The sequence below is a fragment of the Stegastes partitus genome, unplaced genomic scaffold, assembly GCF_000690725.1.
Source record: "Stegastes partitus isolate 25-593 unplaced genomic scaffold, Stegastes_partitus-1.0.2 Scaffold810, whole genome shotgun sequence".
Taxonomy (NCBI): domain Eukaryota; kingdom Metazoa; phylum Chordata; class Actinopteri; family Pomacentridae; genus Stegastes; species Stegastes partitus.
This window is the reverse complement of record NW_007578541.1, coordinates 3165-25209: the sequence shown is the minus strand read 5'-3', so window position 1 is coordinate 25209 and position 22045 is coordinate 3165. Positions and strand designations below refer to the sequence as shown.

The 22045-nt window shown below is 40.2% G+C and overlaps 1 protein-coding gene across 1 annotated transcript; it reads right to left on the bottom strand.

The window, feature by feature from the left end:
• Window positions 1–615: 615 nt before the first annotated feature.
• LOC103365092 (putative methyltransferase NSUN7) lies at window positions 616–21691 on the bottom strand. The gene is made up of 13 exons (XM_008292432.1): window positions 21679–21691; window positions 21477–21605; window positions 20693–20869; window positions 18609–18667; window positions 15437–15573; window positions 15050–15202; window positions 14215–14398; window positions 13237–13450; window positions 11111–11254; window positions 10650–10751; window positions 10362–10479; window positions 6719–6839; window positions 616–1535 (listed from the first exon to the last, which is right to left on the bottom strand). Exons 1-13 carry the CDS (start codon window positions 21689–21691, stop codon window positions 621–623), a joined length of 2466 nt encoding a protein of 821 aa, XP_008290654.1. The 3' UTR covers window positions 616–620.
• Between the last annotated feature and the right edge of the window lie 354 nt (window positions 21692–22045).

The following is a 22045-nucleotide window of genomic DNA, read 5'->3' as shown; positions in this document are numbered from 1 at the left end:
TTTCGAGATGCTGTTTTGCTCGAACAACAGATGCCATCTTCAGCTTGCATTTTTTGCTAATAAAGGACGCCATAAAAATGCTCCCAGACATAATTGCTGTTTTCTTTTTCTTTGTTTAAATTGAATTGCTTCCCTCTACTAGTACTGATTAACTGACACAATTTAGCCACATTAGTAGCACAATCTCTTCCCTTTTATAATATATGCTTGTATTCTAAGTGTTCCGGGAGCAGAATTCAAATATTTTTTGAGATTTAAACAAATTAAAAGTTTCCCACTATTCTGGTCCTATTTTGGCTTTTCTATGTAATGACAAATGCACAAAAGCGCTCCACCCTCCCCTGTAACAATGTATGTACAGTTCCTAATTGTAATAAAATATAAAGAAAATAATAAATAACCTGAATACATTTGCACAACTTTTATTTCTCAAATCTTTAGGAGTTGTTACATTCTGTTGTAAAATTACATTTAAATAGAAGTTTGAGCTGCTGTTGAGCTGATTCAAAAGACAAAAACACTGTACTAACCTCTCTGTAAATATTTAAATTTTTAATTGTTTGACATTTACTCATCCTTGACTTCATGATTTCACTTTTTATAATCCATCCTATCAGATTTTACAGTCCAGGCAGAGACACTGAGGACGAAGATGCAGAAATGTTGGCGAGCTGAGAGTTGGACGTCCTGGAAAGCGGCTGTAAGGCGGAACGTCCACTTTTGCTGTGTTGAGAACTTGAAGACGTTGATGAAATTGGAGGCAAAACAAAATCTGCCGGCTGTTTCACCACCTCGTTTTCTGGTTTGATCACTTTTCTCACCAGTTTAGCCGCGTCCTTCTGTGTTTTCTCTGCCTTTTCCGGCTTTGGGTTTTGTTTCTTGGAGGTGTTGTGGGGAGCCGCTGGACCGCGATGAGCAGTAGACGGATGTTTTCTTGCTGGAGGAGGAGAGCTGAGGACAGTCTGCTGGGATTTAACGGCAGGAGTGACACTCAGCTTGTGTGCGAGAGCTGCGATTGGAGACAAGTGGTTGGAGGATTTCGCAGACGAGATTAACGTCAGCGTGAGTCGAGGTATTCGTCTTGGTTTGCTTTTCGTCTGACGCCTCCTGAAATGTGGTTGGTTGTCTTTTCTCTTTGTTGGTTTCTTCTTGTGGCTTTTAGGTTTGGAGGCTGTGGGCGTCTTCTTGGGTAGTCTTGGACGCCGTTTGACTGTTTGCTTACGCCTCCTCTTCTTTTCCTCCTTAGCTTCCTCCTTTTCCTCCTGTTCTTCACCGTCCTTAAACTCTCCCTCAACTTTCCCCTCTTCGTTTTCTGAAGCTGCAGCTGGATCCTCTTCCTTTACAAGCTCTTCTCCCATCCGTCTCTCTTCGCTGGAGGGGGAAGAAGGTTTGCTGGTGGCTGAAGCCGCTTGATTCTTCTTGCCTTTCCCCTTTTTGCCAGTTTTTGATTGTTCAGGAATTATTCCGCCCAGGAGGCCCTTTGCTGCTGCCCTCGCCAGCACATCCTGGACCGTTTCTACCTTCGTGGGATCGGCCTGAAAGATCAAGGGTGGTTTTGAGATTTAATGTGAAGACACAGCACAATACAACAACGTGTCTCGAGGGTAACATAGCAGCGAGGAGATCCACGCAACAAAACACAATGCAGTAGGAGCGAGCTACAGCCGTACCATGGAGGAGGGGGAGGAGAGGCTGCAGGGTGGTTGATGGCTTATTAATCCCAACACTGCAACAAATATGGGATGGAATTTAAAAGCCACCATGAGGGTTCCTGTCCCCAGCTACTTATCTCTTCCCATCTCTCCTTATGTGAGAACACAACAAGCCCTTCTACCTAAACAATCATATCAGTCAGTCATCTGAAATGACCCGCGTATGCTTTTACCTAGAAGAGGTTCACATGGGACCGATATTATGATTATTACACTTGATGTTCGGTCAGGTTTAGGTGCGTTTCCTGCGATCGAAACATCGCTATCATTTAAACATTTATTGAGAGCAGTTAGTCGAATCAGATCAATAGAGCACAGGTCAGGGGATCACTGATTTTAATTGGAATCCATCCTCTGGAGACCAAGAACATAGCGCATTGCACACGACAGTAGCTCCTGAGATGTTTTTAGTGGTGAACCAGCGATTCTGCATCACAGCTTGCTGGTTATTTACCTAAAATAAATGGCCTACAAGCATGTTCAATAAAATTACTGAGATAAATTCAACTTTAGTACATTTTGTAGTTCACGGCATCTTATACTCTATGATATATAATCTGAACACAAGGGAAAGGGTGTCTGTCTGCAGTAAAGAAACAGCAGAAGTCTCATTAAAACTCCTGAGCCTTCATTGTCCTTGTCCCTCTGTCTTAATCTTCACATATTTTTCTTCTCTTATGAAAGCTGAATGATGTTCGACACACTGCTTAAAAAATTGCAAATGCATGTTTTATTCACTCTGGACAGTTATATCTGTCTTTCTATTTTTCTTGCTTTGACAGCATTATATTCTTTGGGTCATTTGTAAGACTCACAACTTTAATTGCGCTGCCAAAATGAGAGTTTGTAGTAAAATGTGAAATACTGCAGTCTGACAGGCCTAAATGATGACAACCAGTCTGATGGGCTTAACAGATGAAATTATTCTTCTTTTTTTTGTTGTTTTTTTGGACAGATGGATCATTTTTCTGGCGGGAGTGTCTGCTTCCAGACTAATGCATGACCCTAGTGACAGCAAGGTCATTGGTACGCTGGATTTTTGAATGGACTAATTTTTCTGAAACTATTAATGGATCCAAGATGATGTATCCTCTGGCTTTTCCTGCAACGTCTCTATTAGCTTTGCATTTGTGCTTTTGGTGTCTTTGGATTTAGAGGTACATTCTCAGCTCTTAATCTTATTTATTTGTTCTACTTTACCAACATTTATTGTGTTGAGTTATTTGTAAACCTCACATTTTTAATTAAGTTTATAAATTTGCATTTTGTGATGAAATGGTGGCGACTACAGCGTACTCGATGGAAGACTGGAGCCTGGCAGTCTGTCAGATGTGATAACATATACAATATGTGGATGCATAGCCTCAATCTATGAATATTTGAAAAAAGAAAACAAAAACCCCCCCAACTTTTTAAGACTCACTAAAACTCTTATCTCTCTACGTCTCTCCAGGCGGCACGTGTCTATTTAAAATCCCTTTAAATGTCCTCTTGCGCAGTTTGACTCGTCGTGTATCTGGGCAGCGGTGAATCACCTCAGTAGTATCAGCGTAACTAAATCTGCAGCAGCAGCTCTGATGTGATTTGACTCACAGTGAGAGTGAATGTCGATCCAATTAGACAGGATCATTAGATTTTAAATTACTGCACCGAGCTGGACAGGACAGCAAGATCTGCCCCCGTGTACTGGTTTGTGTTGATACAGTTGCAAATCAAAATCCAAAACCATCAATCAGAAAGATATTCTGATGTTGCTGATAAAATTTAACTAAACCATATCAGCTACAGACTTGATAAACAGTCAAGTAAAGCTGAATAAAAACTGACTGATTTTTAACAACATAATGATGAGCTTTCTTACAGTAGTTTGTCATTACTTACCATCACTGTTGAGTTCAATCATTCAGGTTTATTCAGCATTCACCAGCTCTGCAACATTGCATTGTCTACCGTTAGTAACACAAGCCTGCACAACACTTAAAAGGCATCTCCGCTGGTGCATGCACTGGATGTCCCATTGAATTTAGGTCGTAAAAGTGGCATTGACACCTACCTCAAGCACATGGCATAAACAAACACAACACCATTGGTCTTGATGCCAAGCAACAATGCAATATTAATCTGATGAATGTGTTAATGAACGCCATAAATATACTTAATATGCAGCAGTACAGCCAGCAAGTTACAACTGCTTGTGTACTATTTTCTCTGTGGCATCATTCTCTTGACACAATAAACCTGATTGCTCTGACAGATCCATGCTTTGTCTAAGGTGAGACCTTCTCCATTTCCCTCTATTTAAGATAAAAATGCTCCTCCTTCGCCGCTTGCCATCACTTTTGCCAGCTTGTGTAGGAAAAGAAGAGCATCCACGAACCTTGTCATATCTCCCATCTGCCCTGTTTCCACCAGTCAGTCACCTGATCTTCCCCAACTATCTGCACACCTACATTCACTTCCCTAAATGAACCCTGTCAGTCTTGATACCACCGGACTTCCATCCACCTGTTTCTAAAGTGTCTTCGTGTTCTCTGCCTTAGCGCTCTAGCATTCCAGAGTTTCTTTGGTTTACCTGCCTGTTTTTGACATGTCTGAATAGTGGACTTGTTCCTACTTTTGCTTCTCTTATTTCATGTCATGCTTTCTAGGCCTGAATTGTGAGCATGGACAGTTGGAGGAGTTGGCTTTCCTGTGTTGCCTACATGGCTGTGCACCTAAGGCCCAGTAACATGCCGAGGCAGAAGTCTGTCCCCTCTAAGGACAAAACACACAGACCCTTAAGCAGAGCGATGTAGAGTACACAATTCACTGTGCAGAGGAATGCACAGTCCTGTACATTGGGTCAAAAATACAACTTAATAAGTGCATGACAGAACACAGGAGCGCCAACTGTTCAGGTCAGGACTCAGCATCGTCATCTGACGAACAAGGGAAAGTCATCTGAGGACAGCAATGTACACATTTTGGTCGAGCATCTAAATAATGAAGCTGATGCTGAAGTTGACTAAACTGCAATTCCTCAAATGGCCACTTGAGGCTGAATCCAAAAGAGACTCACTCCTCATAGATCTCCATGTTAAAATGACCAACTTTATATCAGAAATAAACACATTTACAGCCTGGTACAAGAAAGGTTTTAGTCTCTGTAGCTAATGTCCCCATCCATGGCAGCTGTAAGGGAAGTGAATTTTTAATATAGCTCACTTTTTAAAATTGTGTTAAGGCTTAAAATTAGGCATAATTAAAGGTGTCGCCTCCTTGAGGGACAGGTCTGTGACCCAAAGATGTTTGCATGTCCAACTTCAACTCCACTTTCACTTCACTTTTTTGTAATATTTTGGATCAGCTGAAAACCATCACACTGAGAAGCAAAACTGTTTTTCAGGAAACCTCTGGGTGACGGTGTCAAGGTGGGTTTATCCATCTTTACATGCACAGTTAATGACTTTGGTCAGAGAAGACCAGTGGTTTAAAAGAAACATTAAAAAAGCAACACGAAACTGGAATCATCAGAAACAGAGAAGGTTATCTATGACACAACTTACAATGCAGTGATGAGATCCATGGCCACGTTTCACCCTTGAGATTAGAGGTGACGTGTATTCAAGAACCTTAATTAAGTCATGTTTACTTTGTTTTAGCAGGTAAATATGCCACGATCCAGATGAGTAGGAATGTTCACAGGAAAGTTTTGGGTTCCATTGCTTTCTTTAAATTCCACCAAAGATTTTCAGTGAGATTCTAGTGAAGTCTAGAAACTAATTAACAATACAGGGAGGCAATGTCTGAGAATTCTTGTTTGTTTAGTGATACTTTATTTCTGCCTTCATCAGGCCAAATTACAAGTCTTCTTTCAGCAATAGAAGGTTCTTTTAAACCGTTGGTTTCAAACATGTGATTCCCTGTGGAAAAATGTTGAGCTTTATTCGTCACCCAGGAGGATTCGCTGCTGTAACTTGAGTTTTAAACTTGCTTGTGAGGCTGCCAACCGTGTCTCTTGGAACTTTAAATGTATTGGAATTTTTTTTTTTTTTTGAACCACTGCGGTTTTGGTGTGATGAAATTATTTCATCTCTTAGCTTTTGAGGCAGCTTCTTTATCTTTGCCATGTTTTCTACTCGGCTCTAACATCTGCACAGGCGGGATTTATATCTGTATGGCAGCGCAAACAAATTCAGTGTCATTAGAGTTCCCAAAAGCTTAATAGTGTTTAAAAAAAAAAAAAAACTGTCTGCCTTCCACACTAATAACTAGTTAAAAACAGGAATATTACATAGGGTTTGCACATATTAATCATAATTTTGATTTTGTCACTCAACTCAAGCAAATGTCATTTGTAAAACCGTGTCGACCCTTCTGAACTCGGCAGGTTTGAATCATTTTGATTGCAACTGTATAAACACGCACGCAGGCACAGCTCCCACTGCACCATTTTTTCGAGCTGCAGGGGATCAAAGGAGCAGCATCTCATTTCCCTCTGTTGTATTTTTCTTCTTTTTATGAGTTGAGCAAGAGGAGGGGGCAAGTAGACGGAGCAACGAGGTGATGCAACAGGACTGGAGGGGTTGGAGGGGAGGGCTGGAAGAACGACAGAGAGTTATCCATTCATCTCTGCCCCCCAAGTGCTGAAATGTTTCAGTGACTCGGGCGTATTTCATCTTTAACTTGTCTCGCTTTTTTATGGGATATTGGAATAATGCTGCAGTGTTTTCAAGGAGCAATAGTCTACACCCGGGTGTGTGTGTGAGTGTGTGTGTGTGCAGACAAGCAGAGCCGACTGACCTCCCAGCAGACAGACAGTAAAAGAGTGCAGCCTCAGCACTACTGGAAGGTCTCTTTGCAAAGCAATCACACACAGAAACACATAAATGCTCGAGCACAAACACACACTACAAAAACCTCTGCGCCCCCCCACTCTACAAACCTTGTCCTCCAGATTTTCCTCACTTTTTTTTTTTTTTATCCTTTCAGGCTCCATGTCTCACACTCCCCCCCCCGTCTCTCACCTGTCGGGACAGTCTGGCAATGAAGCAGCCGTTTGTGAACTGAGATGCTTTTAGCCTGAAAAACTTGGAGTCTGTTGCGTCTCCTGACGGGGAGTCATCAGGGAAAATCGGACCGTTCACCCTGAGAAAGCAGCACGGAGCAAAATGAAATCATGTTAGTAAATGCTGCTGTGTAGCATTTTGATTCATCATTGCCACATGAAAGTATTACTGTAAAGGAATGGGAGTACTGCACGCATGAATTGGCTGCTTGGGGAAATTGAACCAAGGTACCATATATTATGTTGACAAGCAAACACGCGAAACAGGATTCTTTTGATCTACATCATGTGGCATTTTGTTTCAAAGTGTTTTTAGGCACAGTTCTTGAAAAAAACATTCATAATTGTAGGTTCAACAGCTACAGCTCAAATGCACAAATGTTTACTGTCAGTGCAGGCGGCTGAGAGATTTGGTCCACCAGGTTCTTGTCAGTGTCTTTCCTGACAGATTATCCTGCTCAGAGCCTCAGGACAAGCTTGTTTATGGGCCTCTGTGCTGCCAGCTGTCACTGCTGAGTCCTGTGTGTTGTACATCTGGCGTAAGTGCCCTCAGCATCAGGTATGTTAGTAAATCTCGGATGGCAATTCTCCGCAGACCGCTCGCTGTCTAAATATTGTTCAAATATGGAGATGATGTGCTGGTGTGACCTTCGTTCGCATAAATATTCTCGATTCAGTGCTATTTTTTGCAAGATACCGTTTATATTTTACGCTCATTTTGACTGGGGTCAACTTTTCGTCTACAGCAGGATGGAAACTGAAAAAGGATTTAATGATTGAAGCCCAGAGCGATGTTATTTCAGGCGCCCAGAATTTGTATGAGTGTATATGTTAATGATTTTTAAGCTTAAATGTTGTGGTGCTTTGAAGTTCTGAGTTTTTTTGTTTTTTTTAAGTAGCTGAAAAACAGTGTCTGGTTGAGTCTGTTTCACCTCTAAAGAACCCAACAGTATCAGAAGTCGTACCGACAACCAAACCTGATCAGGTGACACAGTGGACATAAACACCAAATTAAACAAATGGAAATCTGCATAAACAAGATGTTTGCACCAGTTACAGCCAGCAGCTCTGTCAGTTAATGATGTTTTAGAATAATTTTGTAAAATATTAGAATTTTACAGTAAACTGACACAGAAAGATTCTAAATATAACTCTTAATTTCACATATATGAGCTGTACTTATACACTGAATTTCAAGAGGGGACTTTTGGGGCTAGTGGTCAACTGTCACTGATGCCCTGAAACAGATGCTGAAACTGATTCAAGGGAGGTTACGCTTTTAATGTAAATTAGCTCAAAACATGCAGAGGCAATAAATATTATCTTAGTGTCCCAAGGATGACAAACACACAATTATATGTGGATATACACAGTATGTATCGCAGTCTACTGTGGACACATATCTAATGTCCTCCTTTTTAAAAGCACTTTGGAATACCAGCATGTGTTCGGTTTAGGTTGCTGCTGTGCGAGTCATTGCCATCTTTCATAAAAAACAACACAGCCAGACATGTTTTCACTGAACACACACTCCACACACCAAGATCAAACAGTTGCTCATTGTCTCTTGGCACAAATATAAGTTGATAAAAGAGCTTTAGAGGCCAAATATAATAAGATTTGGATTTCTTAAAGAGGATGGATCGTAGAAAATGAATTCAGTGGAGCAGGAGGCGTGAAACTGACTCTGAAACCTTCTCCACCCCATTCACCCCGACTATAGGATTAACTTCAGTCCCCACAGCAACCGCAGCTGATCCTTTATGCTGTCATCAGTCTACTGACTGTAACCGCTCACACGCACATATACAGGTTCACTGTCATTCTCAAACACAGACACACTTGTCCTTAGACTCTATAAAATACAGTATGCAATAATTTACTTAATTATTTGTTAATGAAATTTCAAGTTTAGGCCAATTTCTGTATACATTTATACTTTAATACAGTTTGTTTTAAGAAGAAATGAGGCCTGACAGCATGAGACGTGATTTGCATGTCATTACTTATGCGACCAAGGGACCAGTCATTTTCCAGTCAAGCAATCAATATCTCATTTTGAGACCAGCGAAAAACCAACACAACAGACTGTCTCATGGCGCTCAGTGGATGAGGTTATAACCTTATAGAACAAAACTTATTTGCTTTCCTGTTTTGTTGCTCTTTTAAGAACAATCCCCAAAACTGAGTTGTGAAAATCCTAAATTAAAGTTGTGATGGTTGAAGTTTTTAAAAGCTTTTTTGAATGCTGGATGTGAATGAAAACAACAACCTGAGATGTTTTAGACATTTATAGACTGCATGTAACAGAAGTCATAAGGTAAAGGTCTTTAAGCCTATTAAACACTGAAGGTTTCCACCAGTATGTACTTTCATGAGCTTCTATCACAGAAAAGACTGGAGAAAATTAATTTTAAAAAAGTAAAATAAAAAAAGGAATCGATATTGTTGAAAAAACCTGAACTGACATTTGGTCATTGTGAGTTGAGCAGAACACACTGAGAGCTCAGTCTCTGTCATCGTTCTTGGAAGAGAAAACGGGCAGACTTACAGTTGTGACTCGATAATCCGACCCTTAACAATCCGAAAACCTTGCTATCTGACAGGTTTTTAGGAAAAACGAATGGAACCAATGAAAAATAGCCTTAACATACCGACACCCTTGGATTCCGACTTCGACGTGACATTTTATGTCACAAATAAGAATAACGGCGTATTATCTTAGTTAATGATTGGACAGATTGGCTACAGTCAGATGGCAGGACTTAATGCTCAATTCAGATTTTTTTGTAAAATCCGATTTTTTGCGAGTTTGTTTTACATTTCCAAGTAAATGTGACATGTATGTGATCTGCTGTGTGAACTTCATATAACCCAAAAGTGTCCCGCATGCGCAAAAGAGGACACAACGACGTCACATGCAGCGAATGTGCTCAGTGTTTTGGAAGTAAACATGGATGGTGCTGCTGCCACCAATGGTGGAAGCAGAAGTGTGACCACTGTCCTAAACTGGCATCAGCAGCCAGATACTGCCTGTGTGTTCCGACCACTTCCACCCCGATCCGGAAGTGGTCCTGCCAACCGGTCAGAATATTCGGATATTCATCTTTAATTGGGCCTGAATATCCAGAGACCAGAAGGCGCTATTCGGACCAGCCCTACTAGTTATTATAATAGCAATGAACAATAATTAACAACAAATTAACCTTCAACCATCAAGCCCTCCTTGTATCTTGACCTCCTTCTTGACAATCCAACAGCCTTGCTATCCGACATAAAAGAAGGTTTTACATTTAGTGTCAGATTATCGAGTCACAACTGTATTGGAAAATAGCCAAACTTTTTTTTTTTTTTTAAGAAACCAACAAAAACCTCAACCAAATGATCAAACCAAAACTATTTTTACCATCATGTAAAACATAAAGTAGCTCAAACACTGGTCTCAAAGCAGTCCTGTCTACTGGCACTTCATGTCTGATGCCTATTTTCTCATTTCATTTATAGCTTAAGCCTGTGGACATTGAAAATCTGTATTAAATACATGCTTGATGGACAGATAATCAATACTACACCAAGACTGACCAGGTGTGTGTTTACTGTACCTGAAGGGTAGCAGTTTGGGGTGAGTGTGTGCTTTCTCCAACACTCTTTTCACCAGGTGTTCATTCTCCTCGGCATATACTGAGCGTGTGCAGTAGACCACAGTCTGGACTTTTGGGACTGACAGAGGAAGAAGGAGACAAAGGCTCTGACAATGAAGTGCAGGTATCTTGCTATCAGAATGCACCTAGGAAATGGCAACACATTTTAGTTGTGTGCTTATGTTTAACTCTTCATGCTTTGCTTGAAAACCCTGTGTATCTGTGTGCATGATGTCAGAGTGTACTCACAGCTGAGGGCGTGTCCCAGTAGTCGAGCCTGCTGGAAGGTCAGAGAGTGTATTTTGTTCTTAGAAACAGAACCATGAGACAACTCCGGCAGCAAATCCCAGTCTGTCAACAGAGCAGAACCAATTTCACATTTGAAATTTAATTGAACAACAACAACTCTTCGTGGTACTGCTATTATATCTGACAGATGTTTTTGGATTTCATTTTGTTGCAGTTATTCTTTCATCTGATTTTTCTGCCTCCTTTTATTGTCCAGCTCCAGTGTCAGTCCTGCCAACTGAGAGACTTTAACTTGCATTAAGTCTACGAGAGCTCAGCGTTGGTTCTGTTAAATTCTAATGTAAATAAATGGTAGGGAAATCTGAAGTCATAGCAGCATTGCATGCACTCTTTATAAAATAGGAGCCTCTGGCCCTTTAGGTTTAAGGTTTTGGGAGAGGACACATCTCTTGCTCTCATACCGCCATGTTCGCTGTGGATGGTGGTCACCGGGTCACTGAGGGCCGAAGACGAGCACTGTGGCAGCACGATGATGACCTTCAACCGCTGGACGGTGGCGTCGAACTCATTCAGGTTGCAGAATGCGTCTGACAGGATGCGAACGTCTACAACGGGATGTAGAGGAGCATTTAAAAGCAATCGGCTATAATCAGGAACAAATACTCATTAAAGGTGGAATGAGCTGCTTTGATTCACAGTACGTTGTTTCCTCTTTTAAAAGCAGACAAAGCAATTACAATCTGACAAGGTTCTCATAAAAAATACGCGGCTGAAGTATTAACCTTATGTACAGTTACAGGAGCACATATCGCGTTTGCAGCTATAAATGTTTGGAGAATTTTGAGTGGGGGACACAGCAACATGATATGTAGGCATCAAGTGCAACAGGTTTCATTATCCTCCGAGCTTATTAAGCTGTAGGCAAAACTGATAAATTTTGAAATCAAGAACTGCTTTTTCGTAACTGACTCTGATGTTTGTGGCATTTTTTTTTATTTATTTTTTTTTTAACAGCAAATAGATCAAAGTCTACCAATTTGTACTTTAGTGTGTTGTACCATGACAGTTGCAAAAATAACAGGAGACAATAAAAATATTGTAATAAATCCAGAAAACATCTGAGTGCATACAGCTACAGTTAATCCTGAAGGGAAATCATGCACTGAAGAGTCACCAAGTGATTAGTGTTGTGTTGTCAGGCCATTGTCCACAGCACTGTGCTGTAGAGTGGTCTGACTGCACAATATCATCATTCTGCTATAGGAGGAAAAGCTTTGTTTATTTTTTTTCAAACATTATGAGCTTCAGTAGAAGGCAACTGGATCTCTTTTTTTGGTTTTTGAAGATGTTTCGCCTCCCTCTCAAGAGACTTTTTCAGTTTTGACAAACTGAAGGGGAGTCCCAGATGTATATTGTCATTCCTCACATGGCTACACTCTCATTAATGACCAAAGACTTGTATGTCTTGAGATGTGAAGGGTTGTGAAACTGCCAGGTTCACTCAAGATGTTAGTGGTGGTGAAACTCTCTGGTGAGGGATTTCAAGACTGCATTATAAGAACCTGATAAGTGGTGTCATAAACACCCTGCATTGTTTAGAGATGGCAGTTCCAGGTAAGCATAAACGGCTTCCTTGTAGCTGTGGAAATGGCAGGTTTATACCGGAAGTCTCCATCCTATGACTGAAAATACAACCTGCACTACCAACCTAAGCAAACTACATTTAGTCACTACTAAGTTTGGACTTAAAGTGTTTACATTCATATGGCGCTGCATTGTGGCTCGGCTGTTAGCACTGCTGCCTCACAGCTACAAGGTTCCCGGTTCGCGTCCCGGTTAAGACGCCCAGGATCTTTCTGCGTGGAGTTTGCATGTTCTCCCTGTGCAGTGTGGGTTCTCTCCAGGTTTTCCGGCTACCTCCCACAGGCCAAAAACATGTTGAAAACATGTTGAGGTTAATTGGTGATTCTAAATTGTCCGTAGGTGTGAATGTGAGTGTGCTTGGTTGTCTGTCTCTAAGTGTAGCCCTATGATAGACTGGTGACCTTTCCAGGGTGTCCCCTGCCTTCACCCTGAGCTGGCTGGGATAGACTCCAGCCCCCTGTGATCCCAGTGAAGATTAAGCGGTGTATAGATAATGGATGGATGGATGGACATTCATACAGCTGGCAATTAATTAGGTAATATATAAGAGACAAGCAGTCGAGCATTTTTTGGCTATTTCATGGAGCTAGTGAGCACCAGTGACCACTTAATACCCATCAAACTCTCAAAGGTACCAGTAGACAACATCAGTTTGCCCATTTATGGACTAGCAACAGACTAAATGTAGTTCTGAACTGGAGAAAGGGAAATCAACCTCTTGTTTACTCAGCAGCTGGAAATTGAGATTTCAGGTGGTTCCTAATTATCATCATGTTGTGCATCACTGACAGTCACTAGCTGTGGTACAGACTGAAATACATTTCAGCTACAACCACAAACTACACGACCGTGAATCTTTAAGTAAACAATCAGTGAAGTCATTCGTGATTTCCACTTGTAATGTGCCATCATTTTGTCTCTCGGAGGTTCCTGTGTCACTCACTTTTGATGGCCATTTGTGTGAGTCGTTCTTGTATTTCTTCTACTTGTGAAGGTTTATGATCAGCAGCGCACAGCAACACTCGGCCTGAGCGGGCAGCTGCTGCAACAGCTACATGTGCGACGGTCACAGCTGAGAAGGATCCAGCCACCAGGACGTCACCTTTATCGAACAGCAGGGGGCGCAACGCGCTCACCGCAACGCACACGCTCCTGTCCTACACGGACACGGTAACACAAAAACACACACAGATGTACACGTTAGTCACTTCCTTCTGGACCCTCCAGCAATATGGACTGCTGTGCTTCTAATCAAGCAAATTACACAACTTTAACTTCACATCACAACAGGAATTCCAGCCAGAGAAAAAAAGGGCAAAACTTCTAACAGCAGTAATTTTCAGTGTTGCTCATGTAGAAGAAGGACTATTAGCCAACAAATGAACTAATTAACTACATTCCCTCTTCCAAAGTTCTTCTTTAAAACCAGTAATTTTTCCTTTCCTTAATATAACTCCATACAGAAGGACTGTGCTTCATTAAGGTGGTCGTGCAGAATACAAATGCTGCTGTGGCTCCATAAATGTCGGACCTGGAAAGCTGCGGGAGTTTGTGATGAAAGGTTGAACTGGCAAAGATAATGAGATAAATCTGCATTTGCATTGTTGGCGCACTTTAATTTTGAACTCTGTCGTCTCGACCTATTCAAGTCATTACAATCATATCCCGCAATGTTCATCTCGTTAAATCTCTTTTAAACTGTCACCTTTAACTTGTACTTGGACTACAGTACGTTAATAAACCTGTCCTTGCACCTCTGCATTAGAAAAGAGTCAGTAAAGTTACAAAACTTCCACTATAAAGCACTATATGGCTACACTCTTTCTAGCAGTCTTGTCCCTGTTTGCTAGAATTATCTACTGAAGCACACTGCAGAGAAGGAAAAGCGTGTTTCTAATTGGTGATTTTAAATATAATCTACCTGTATGTTCAGCATATGTGTGCTGTCGAGGCTGCTGTGCTGGAGCAGAGCCTGAAGACGTTGGGAGAAGACGAGTGTGTCTGGACAGAGAGGATCCATGCAGAACGTCGCCTCCCTCAGATCCGTCATGTTCTCTACTTCATGCAAGCCAGTGCTCTGCAACGCTTCACGAACCTCCTCAAGACTACAAAAAAAATATGTTGTGTGTTTCATCAGAGACTCATACATCACTGAGTCCTACTTAAATACAGGATATTCACTAAAAGCAGCGTCGTACAGATACATCAGCGGCTCAAACTAACACACTTTACAACAGTGTTCTCTGGTTTCAGCATTCAGCTTTTGCACTTTCTACCCTCGAGCTGTCACAGTGTAAAACCTTCCTGTCTCATTTACGCCCCGATGAACGTCACTGACCATTAAACTTGCACTGTGACCCCCCTCCTCAACAAAAACCTGTCTCTTTAAACTCACAGCATGCCACTCAGTTTACAAAATGCCACTCTGTTAACTTTTAACACTCTTCCCTACACTAACAACATCTGAAAGATGAAATGAAACATAAAGTATAGATGGACTTTATATAAATGAAGAAAGGTGGACAAAACCAAGATAATTTAAATACGGGCCCTTAATAGTCTGAAAAATACAAGAAGAATTCTATTGGAAGCTACTCTGGGGTCTTTCGAGCATGTTACACTTCTTCAGGCAGCATCGTTTTCACTGTACTTCTCATTTTATATCCATATTTACATCAACAAAACTGAAACTGAAGGAAAGAGAAGATAAGTGCAGAATAAATTCATGATAGGTTGTGAAAAGAAAACACGTTTACCTGGTCTGCAGAGTGTTGATCCATGCGTATAGTGGCAGACTCTTTGCTCGGTGCTGTTTGGTTCTGACAGCATCAGACAGAAAGCAGGAGACACTCTGCAGACTCTCCTTCACTCTGTAGCGAGCCAGAGATGCTGCCAGCTTGGTCTTACACCTGTAATCAGCACAGACACCACATCACAGCCATCTCTACCATGAATTCACTTCAGATCTCATTTTTATGTGTCGTAGCAAAAGTTTGACTTTCCAGATTTACAGTAACTTGAACAGATTTGAGAAAGCTGCTAACACAGGATAGAACATGTTCACTTTACTGCATTAAAGAAACTCTTACACACACACGCAGATACACACACACACACACACACACACACACCCACCCACACACCTCTGCAGACTTTTCTCCATGTCTCTGACTTCCTGAATAACCTCCTGCCCTTCTTTTGTGGATCGTTCACACATCAAAAACCTTCTGTCCTGGAAGTCAAACAGCATCACCATCGCCAACGGCAACAAGTCGCTGGACTGTAAAACATGGTCAGGTTCATGATTAATAAATTCCAGTTATGAAGCAGCAGTGTAAAAAGAGGAAGTCAAAACCAACAAGCTTTGGCAGACAGGCATCTACTTTTTATACTTTTACACATTAAAAAAAAAAAAAAAAATTCCATATTTTTGAAAAACATGAAAAATAAAAACGAAAAAAACAAAATGAAAACATGTTTAGAACATGTTTTGCAAGTTTGTTAAAAGCAAGAAAAAATAATTTGATTTGACTGTATCCTTTTAAAATTAAACCTACAACATAAAGTGTGAAAAAAGTGAAGGATTCTGAAGCAACTGCAGCTCACAGACACAGAATTGTTTTAATGTTCAGAGATCACACAGCTTCCATGAAAAACCCTGTCAAAAAAACCGACAGCTTCAAGAGGACAAAGTGGCTTTTTAGAAGATATTTACTGCCTGTGAAAGAAAATATTACAAGAAAAAAAAGAAAGCCACTTGTCGCCTTCAAGTTTCATGCTGACACTGTAAAAAAAAAAAAAAAAAAAAGATTTTTTCTGTTTTATTTTACAGGTCACTCTAGTGTATGTGTCTGCCAGATTACAGAGAGACAACCACTCATGCTTACACTAGAATCATGAAATAATCTGTCACACGTCTCTGGACAAAGACTTTTACTGTGTTGTTGAAATTGAGAGTAATATTAGTAAATACAAGAATTTACCAGACCAATGTAAAGCAACAATGAAAACCTATTTGTGAATAACCATAAACTTTTTATTTTTTATTTTTATTTTTTTTAAGCAAAGCATTTATTTTTTCCACATAATGAGATTATGTAATTTCATGAAGATTATTTTTATTCAATAGATGAAAATGGTACATTTAAGTTTAATAGAGCAAATATATTTCTAAAGCCAGATGCAATTGACAACGAATAGAGACAAAGAAGTATTGGTTCTGTAAATTCCTAGATTTGTTTGCTAAATGAGATATCTTGTATAATTATAGATGTTTTCACAACAAAAATCTTGAATTAATGTGTTTTCACCAGTGCATAGTATCATTAAGAATTGTCAAACTGTCAAATTATAGTTTTTATCATTGAAAAAAAAAAAAAAAGTGGTTTATATGTGGTCAAGAGCATTGTTGGGGTTTAACTAGAAATGGGCCACCATGACAGAGACTTCTGGAACGGTTAATGGTTTCTGGTGTTCACACATAAGGAATGAGATTATGCTTAACTGGATGGCATCTCTGTGGATGTGTTGGCAGCCAGGAAACAGGAAACGCGTGGTCAGATCTGGACATAGTTTCGCGACTTCTCAAAGGCAAAGCTATTTTCTGAAGGTGATTTTTAACATAGTCAAGATAACATTACGATTTTAATGTAAAGTTCAATGAAAAACTCATATTACACTTAGTATGATCAACATTAACAGCAGATTCTTGCAATTTAAAAATTAATTACAAATTTTTCAATATTTTTAATCTTTTTGCAAGATATTTTACATAAAATTGCACAATAAAACCCAACTAATGTTTTGCAGTATTCCGCCCAATTATTTGTATTATAGTAATAATCAAGTCTATAAATGAATCAATGTATGAGTAATTTTATTGTTTTTACACAAATAAATTTCCACCATTTAAAGCCTCATGTAAAATTAAGGCCATATAAACTTATAACTTATATGGACAATTACCGTATTTCTATGACATATTATTCTCTGTTACTTGTCAGTATTTTTCTGGTGCCCCAAATGCCATAATTTTTTTTTTCCCCCAATGTAGCTTGTCTTAGACCTGATTTGTCACAGAGTGGAACAGCTGCTACATCCACTCTGTTCTGAAATTTTGTTTTTTGTGTCTGAGGAGAAACGTGTTTCACAAAAGTCTGCGACTGAGGATGGATATAAAGTCTTTACTGCATGCTGATGAATAAAGAAGAACACTTTGCTTCAATGCACAACTGACTGAATGTTGATGTAGATAATATGACATTTAATCAACATACAATAATTACATATAGGCATATAAAACAACATAAATAATAGACGCTCTGCACGTGTCTATCAGTCATGTTTCAGGCATTATTGATGTGGCATTAACTACACCAAGCAGCAATGTCATTCATTGCAGAATAAGAAATTTTGATGTTTGTTTGTCTGTTTTTCCTCTTTAAATCAAAATAGTGTTGCTCCTGGGGCAGTTCAGGTCTCTTCTGGTGGAGATGAGCCCCCCTGCCTCCTCTGTAATCCAAAAACTGGGTGAGACTGAAGCAAAACTATAAAGTTTCAAACCAAATCGGTGAGTGAAAAGACGCAAAAATACTCAGTAAAGCTGCAGTGAACCGCAGAGTTTATTCATTTGTCTCATTTTGAGAAGGTACTCCTTTTCTGGGTTTTGTTCTTTGTGTAAAAATATTGACTGTAGATGCTTAAGAGGAAGACGAAGATGATGAGCAGATCTTTTCATACACTTGCCAGTCTTTTGTTCACGGCCTTGTGCACACTCTTCTTTCTCTTGGCTCCTTTTGTCAGTGTGTGTATGCAGGAAGCTAGAAAATGCCTGTTGCAGTAAAGATGTGTGTTGAATCATAAAGAGCTGTGTGGTGGGTTTTATAGTCACACTTGCAGACTAATGACCTCTCAGCCCATTTTCTATGTTTCACCCGTCCCTCATAAAGTCATCATTTACACACACACACACAGACACCAACACACACGGACTAAGTGTGTCTCTATCCATGTATGTATAATTGCAGAGTGTTTTATAGTGTAATTTACAGTCTCCCAGTTGGAGAGTGTGTCTGACTCTCTCCTGTATGCATCACTTGCCACCTATAACCAGTCAGACTACGTACAGATCTGAATACAAATGGCCTTTTACTGCACCACTGTCTGCCTCGCCAACATTTCACCATATTCTGAAGGAGCTCACTCATATGGCGAGAGAGAGAACAGCAAACGCTGCTTTAGAAGACAGATAACTGCGAAACAGTTTCAGGTTTGGATTTGTGAAACACTCAAAGTGTCAAATCTGATGAGACTCACAATCTGCTGAGAAGTGTGGAAGCAGCTGTCAGTAATCATGGCCTCCAGTAAATCTTGATCTGTGAGGAAAACAATGTTGTTAATGAACAGAAAGGATAACAAAACATCAGCTGAATTTCACAGAAGACACTCCAACGCTGATGAAGAGGGATTCTTATTCCTCGTGGTTTTTTGACTTACATCTTGTAGTTTTGGTTTTATTTTCCAAATTCACAGATGTGCTTATTTTAGATTTCAGGTTCCAGAAGAAGCACAGTAATTGCAGTTTTGTTTGATGTTCTGACAGCAATAAAACACTTAAATAATAATAATAATAAAAAAAAACATTTAAAAAAGGATAAAACTGAGAAACAAGGACATTGTTTCTGGAGAGAGATGTGACTGATGAATGTTTGAAAGCAGCATTGTTTGACACTGACATACTATCTTAAAGTTGCTATGGCATGACATTAATATATTCTATATAATCGAAATTTTAAAAAAGATACTCGACTGTATAAAACAAAAGCTATCATAACTGTCTGCCTCACAGCTCTCCTGCCTGCAGGCCTGGGAATGCACCGCATGATGGACAGGAGTCACACAACATCAGTTTCGCTGATTGAAAATGAAGCGCAGGTGAAGCTGAAACGAGTGAACGATTCAACAACAACCATGTGGAAATGATTGCAGCGAGCCCACAACCCAGCTCTGCCCCAGAGAGTGATTTGCACTCTGAGCAATCTGAAAAAATAAAAAATAAACAAAAAAACCCCCCCTTTGGACATACTTTGGATTTTGGACAGTTGACAGCAAAATTGTGGAACTATTTTATTTTATTTTTTAAAGTTTGGTCTCTTGTATACTTGGTTTACCCTCCAATAGACGTAATGTGCAAACATAGGTATTCCAATCTTTTAAACTGTTGTGTATTTTTCCAGAAGAAATAATCAAGCATCATTTTTGGACAGGTTTGATAGCTATTGCATATTAGCTTTTAGCTTTTTTAACACTGAAACATTAGCATTCGTTTGGCGTCATGTTTCTGGACAAACTTCAACTCTTTTGAATCCATTTTTGTTCTCCACCAACTTCTGCAAGAAATCTCTGACTCACTACCTGCTAAATGTTCTCCTATCCTAATTCGCTTGTTTCTATCTGTGCCTGTCTGTTGTTCGATGCTGGGAAAAACTGTTCTTGCTGGAAACAGCTGCCCTTTACAGCTAGAAACCACACTGAAATGTGAGAATGAGCCAAAACAGTTAAGATCCAGTTTAGAAAACCAAAACTGTGAGCCGAAAGATACTGAAATGCTTTGTGGAGCTTAAAGGAATCCCTGTGTGAGTCAATGTGATCCAGCTTTCACATTAGTCATTTGACACATTGCTTATGTATATACATATTTCTTTCTTTTTTTTTTTTTTAAACAGTGCTGCTTTAAAAGTCATTTTTTGTTGCTTTCAGCTCTGCAGAGGAAATTCTAGTCACGTCCATGATACTGAGACTTCTTAAAAAGAGATACCTCAAAAAGCTTGACAAATAAAATCCAAACTAGATGTATCTCTAGATTGTTGGAGATGTTCTTTTGTACAATTTTGGTTTACCTAATGCTGCCCCCTACATGTGAGTGTGAATACTGCATGCAAAACTGTGTGTGGTTGCTGTATGAGTGCACATGTGGCTTTTATTTTAAGTGTGTTTATGTGTGTGTCTATGGCATGCACCACCTTATCACCTCCCAAACAGACATCTGCTGCACCTCCAGCTCAAGTAATTTGCAGTCACATGGATAAAATGAAATGTGCGACTATATACTATTTAATCTACTCTCTGCAGTTGAAGGTGCAGTTCAAAAACCGAATATAGGAGTTGACATATGCTGCAGCTCCACTGCTATTCATTATAGAGATAAGGCTGCCTTATAGGTCTGCAGAGGTGGCAGCAGAGTAGATCAAATTAATTTCTCTCTGACTTTATGTTTAACCATCAGTGCGCTCCATCCAGGCAGGATATGCGGTTCAGCTAAAATCATAAAACTAAATTTGGTTAAAGGATGCTAATATTATCCTAAATTGTTCACACACACGCGCGCACAGTAATCATACATTTGAGGGTGCTGAAGGCGAGTTGGTAGGCCTGTTTCTCTGCAGGTTTGCTCTCGGGTGGTGGTGTGTCCGTTTTTTTTCCATAATGCAGACCCTGATGTGTGACTGGCCTCTCAGTATGCAGCTGCTGGAAAACTGCTGCTGCCTGCAGGTAGATCTGATCTGATGGAGGACGGACTGAAGGAGAGGAAGAAAACAGATATGAGATGGTGAGATGGTACCAAAGTTCATGGGAATGTCAGAGTAGATAATTGTGGTGCATCAGAGGAACATGGAAACATGTTGGTGGGGAAAATGTCTTAGCTACAGTGCATGCCTTGATAAGTGATACCGTTTCTCGATACCACACTGTGGGCCTTCTTTCCAAAAGGTTTAGGGATTAATCCTTAATTGAATTATTTACACGTGTGTTTTCATGACACTGATATGTCAAAATGTCTGCTGGGAAAAAAGACTCATCCCTGAAGGACTGAAAGTCTAACTTTAGGATAAAGTTTCAGTGTGCTTTGTTGTTTTGTCTCTGCTTCATCCGATGCACACAGCTCATCTAGCTGACTGCAACCCGAGGCCGCACTCGTGCATGTATAAGAGCCTTTCCGTTCACAATAAAAGCACTCTAGTCTGTGTTCAAGTGCTGCTTTTAATGTCATTTGATTGAGCTGTGTTCAACCACACTTCTCCCTCAGCTGCTTGATGAATAAAATAATTTGAGGTGCCTTTGAGATAAGACTGAATGTTCCTTTTTTTAAATCTGACTGAATTCAGATTGAGGGTTGGGTCTCACCTGCAGAAAGAGAAGTGGAATGAAGATGAGGACGAGGAAGATGAGCGGCGAGGAGGTGCTTGTTATTCTGATGGGAGATGATCACCTCCCCCGTCACAGAGTTTGTCTTCACATCCTCACTGCAGCCCACTGCAACAGAACAGTGTGTGCTCACTGCTCACATTACACAAATGAAGCAAAACCAGCAGCAGGAAGCTCTTACCTTCATCTGCCATCATCACAGCAACAACACCAAACACTTGTCAAGAACTTCCGCAAACAAATTTTCAGCCCATTTCTCGACATTTATGTCTTTTTCTCTTTCACGCTCGTTCCAGCATCCATTCATCTCACTGAGCATCTAAACATAGTGTGTTTACAGAGCTGAACCGGAGCTCTGCAAATGTAAATAAGACGCACAGCATCAGTCACTGCTGACACATGATGCGCTTTCCACTTTCTGTGAATGTGAGACAGTGCTGCTGTAGGCTGCTGGGCGTAATTGGGCTCCTCCTGGTGCAATTAGGCAGCCGTTCAGATATATCAGCATGAATAAATAATGTGCTGCTGTCCGACCCTGGACAAAGGTC

Coding starts and splice junctions, on each gene's coding strand:
- LOC103365092 (XM_008292432.1), bottom strand. Junction 13,451..14,214: donor CACATATGCTGAACATACAG/GTAGATTATATT, acceptor GTGTCCGTGTAG/GACAGGAGCGTGTGCGTTGC. Junction 6,840..10,361: donor CCCAAACTGCTACCCTTCAG/GTACAGTAAACA, acceptor CTGCTTTCTCAG/GGTGAACGGTCCGATTTTCC.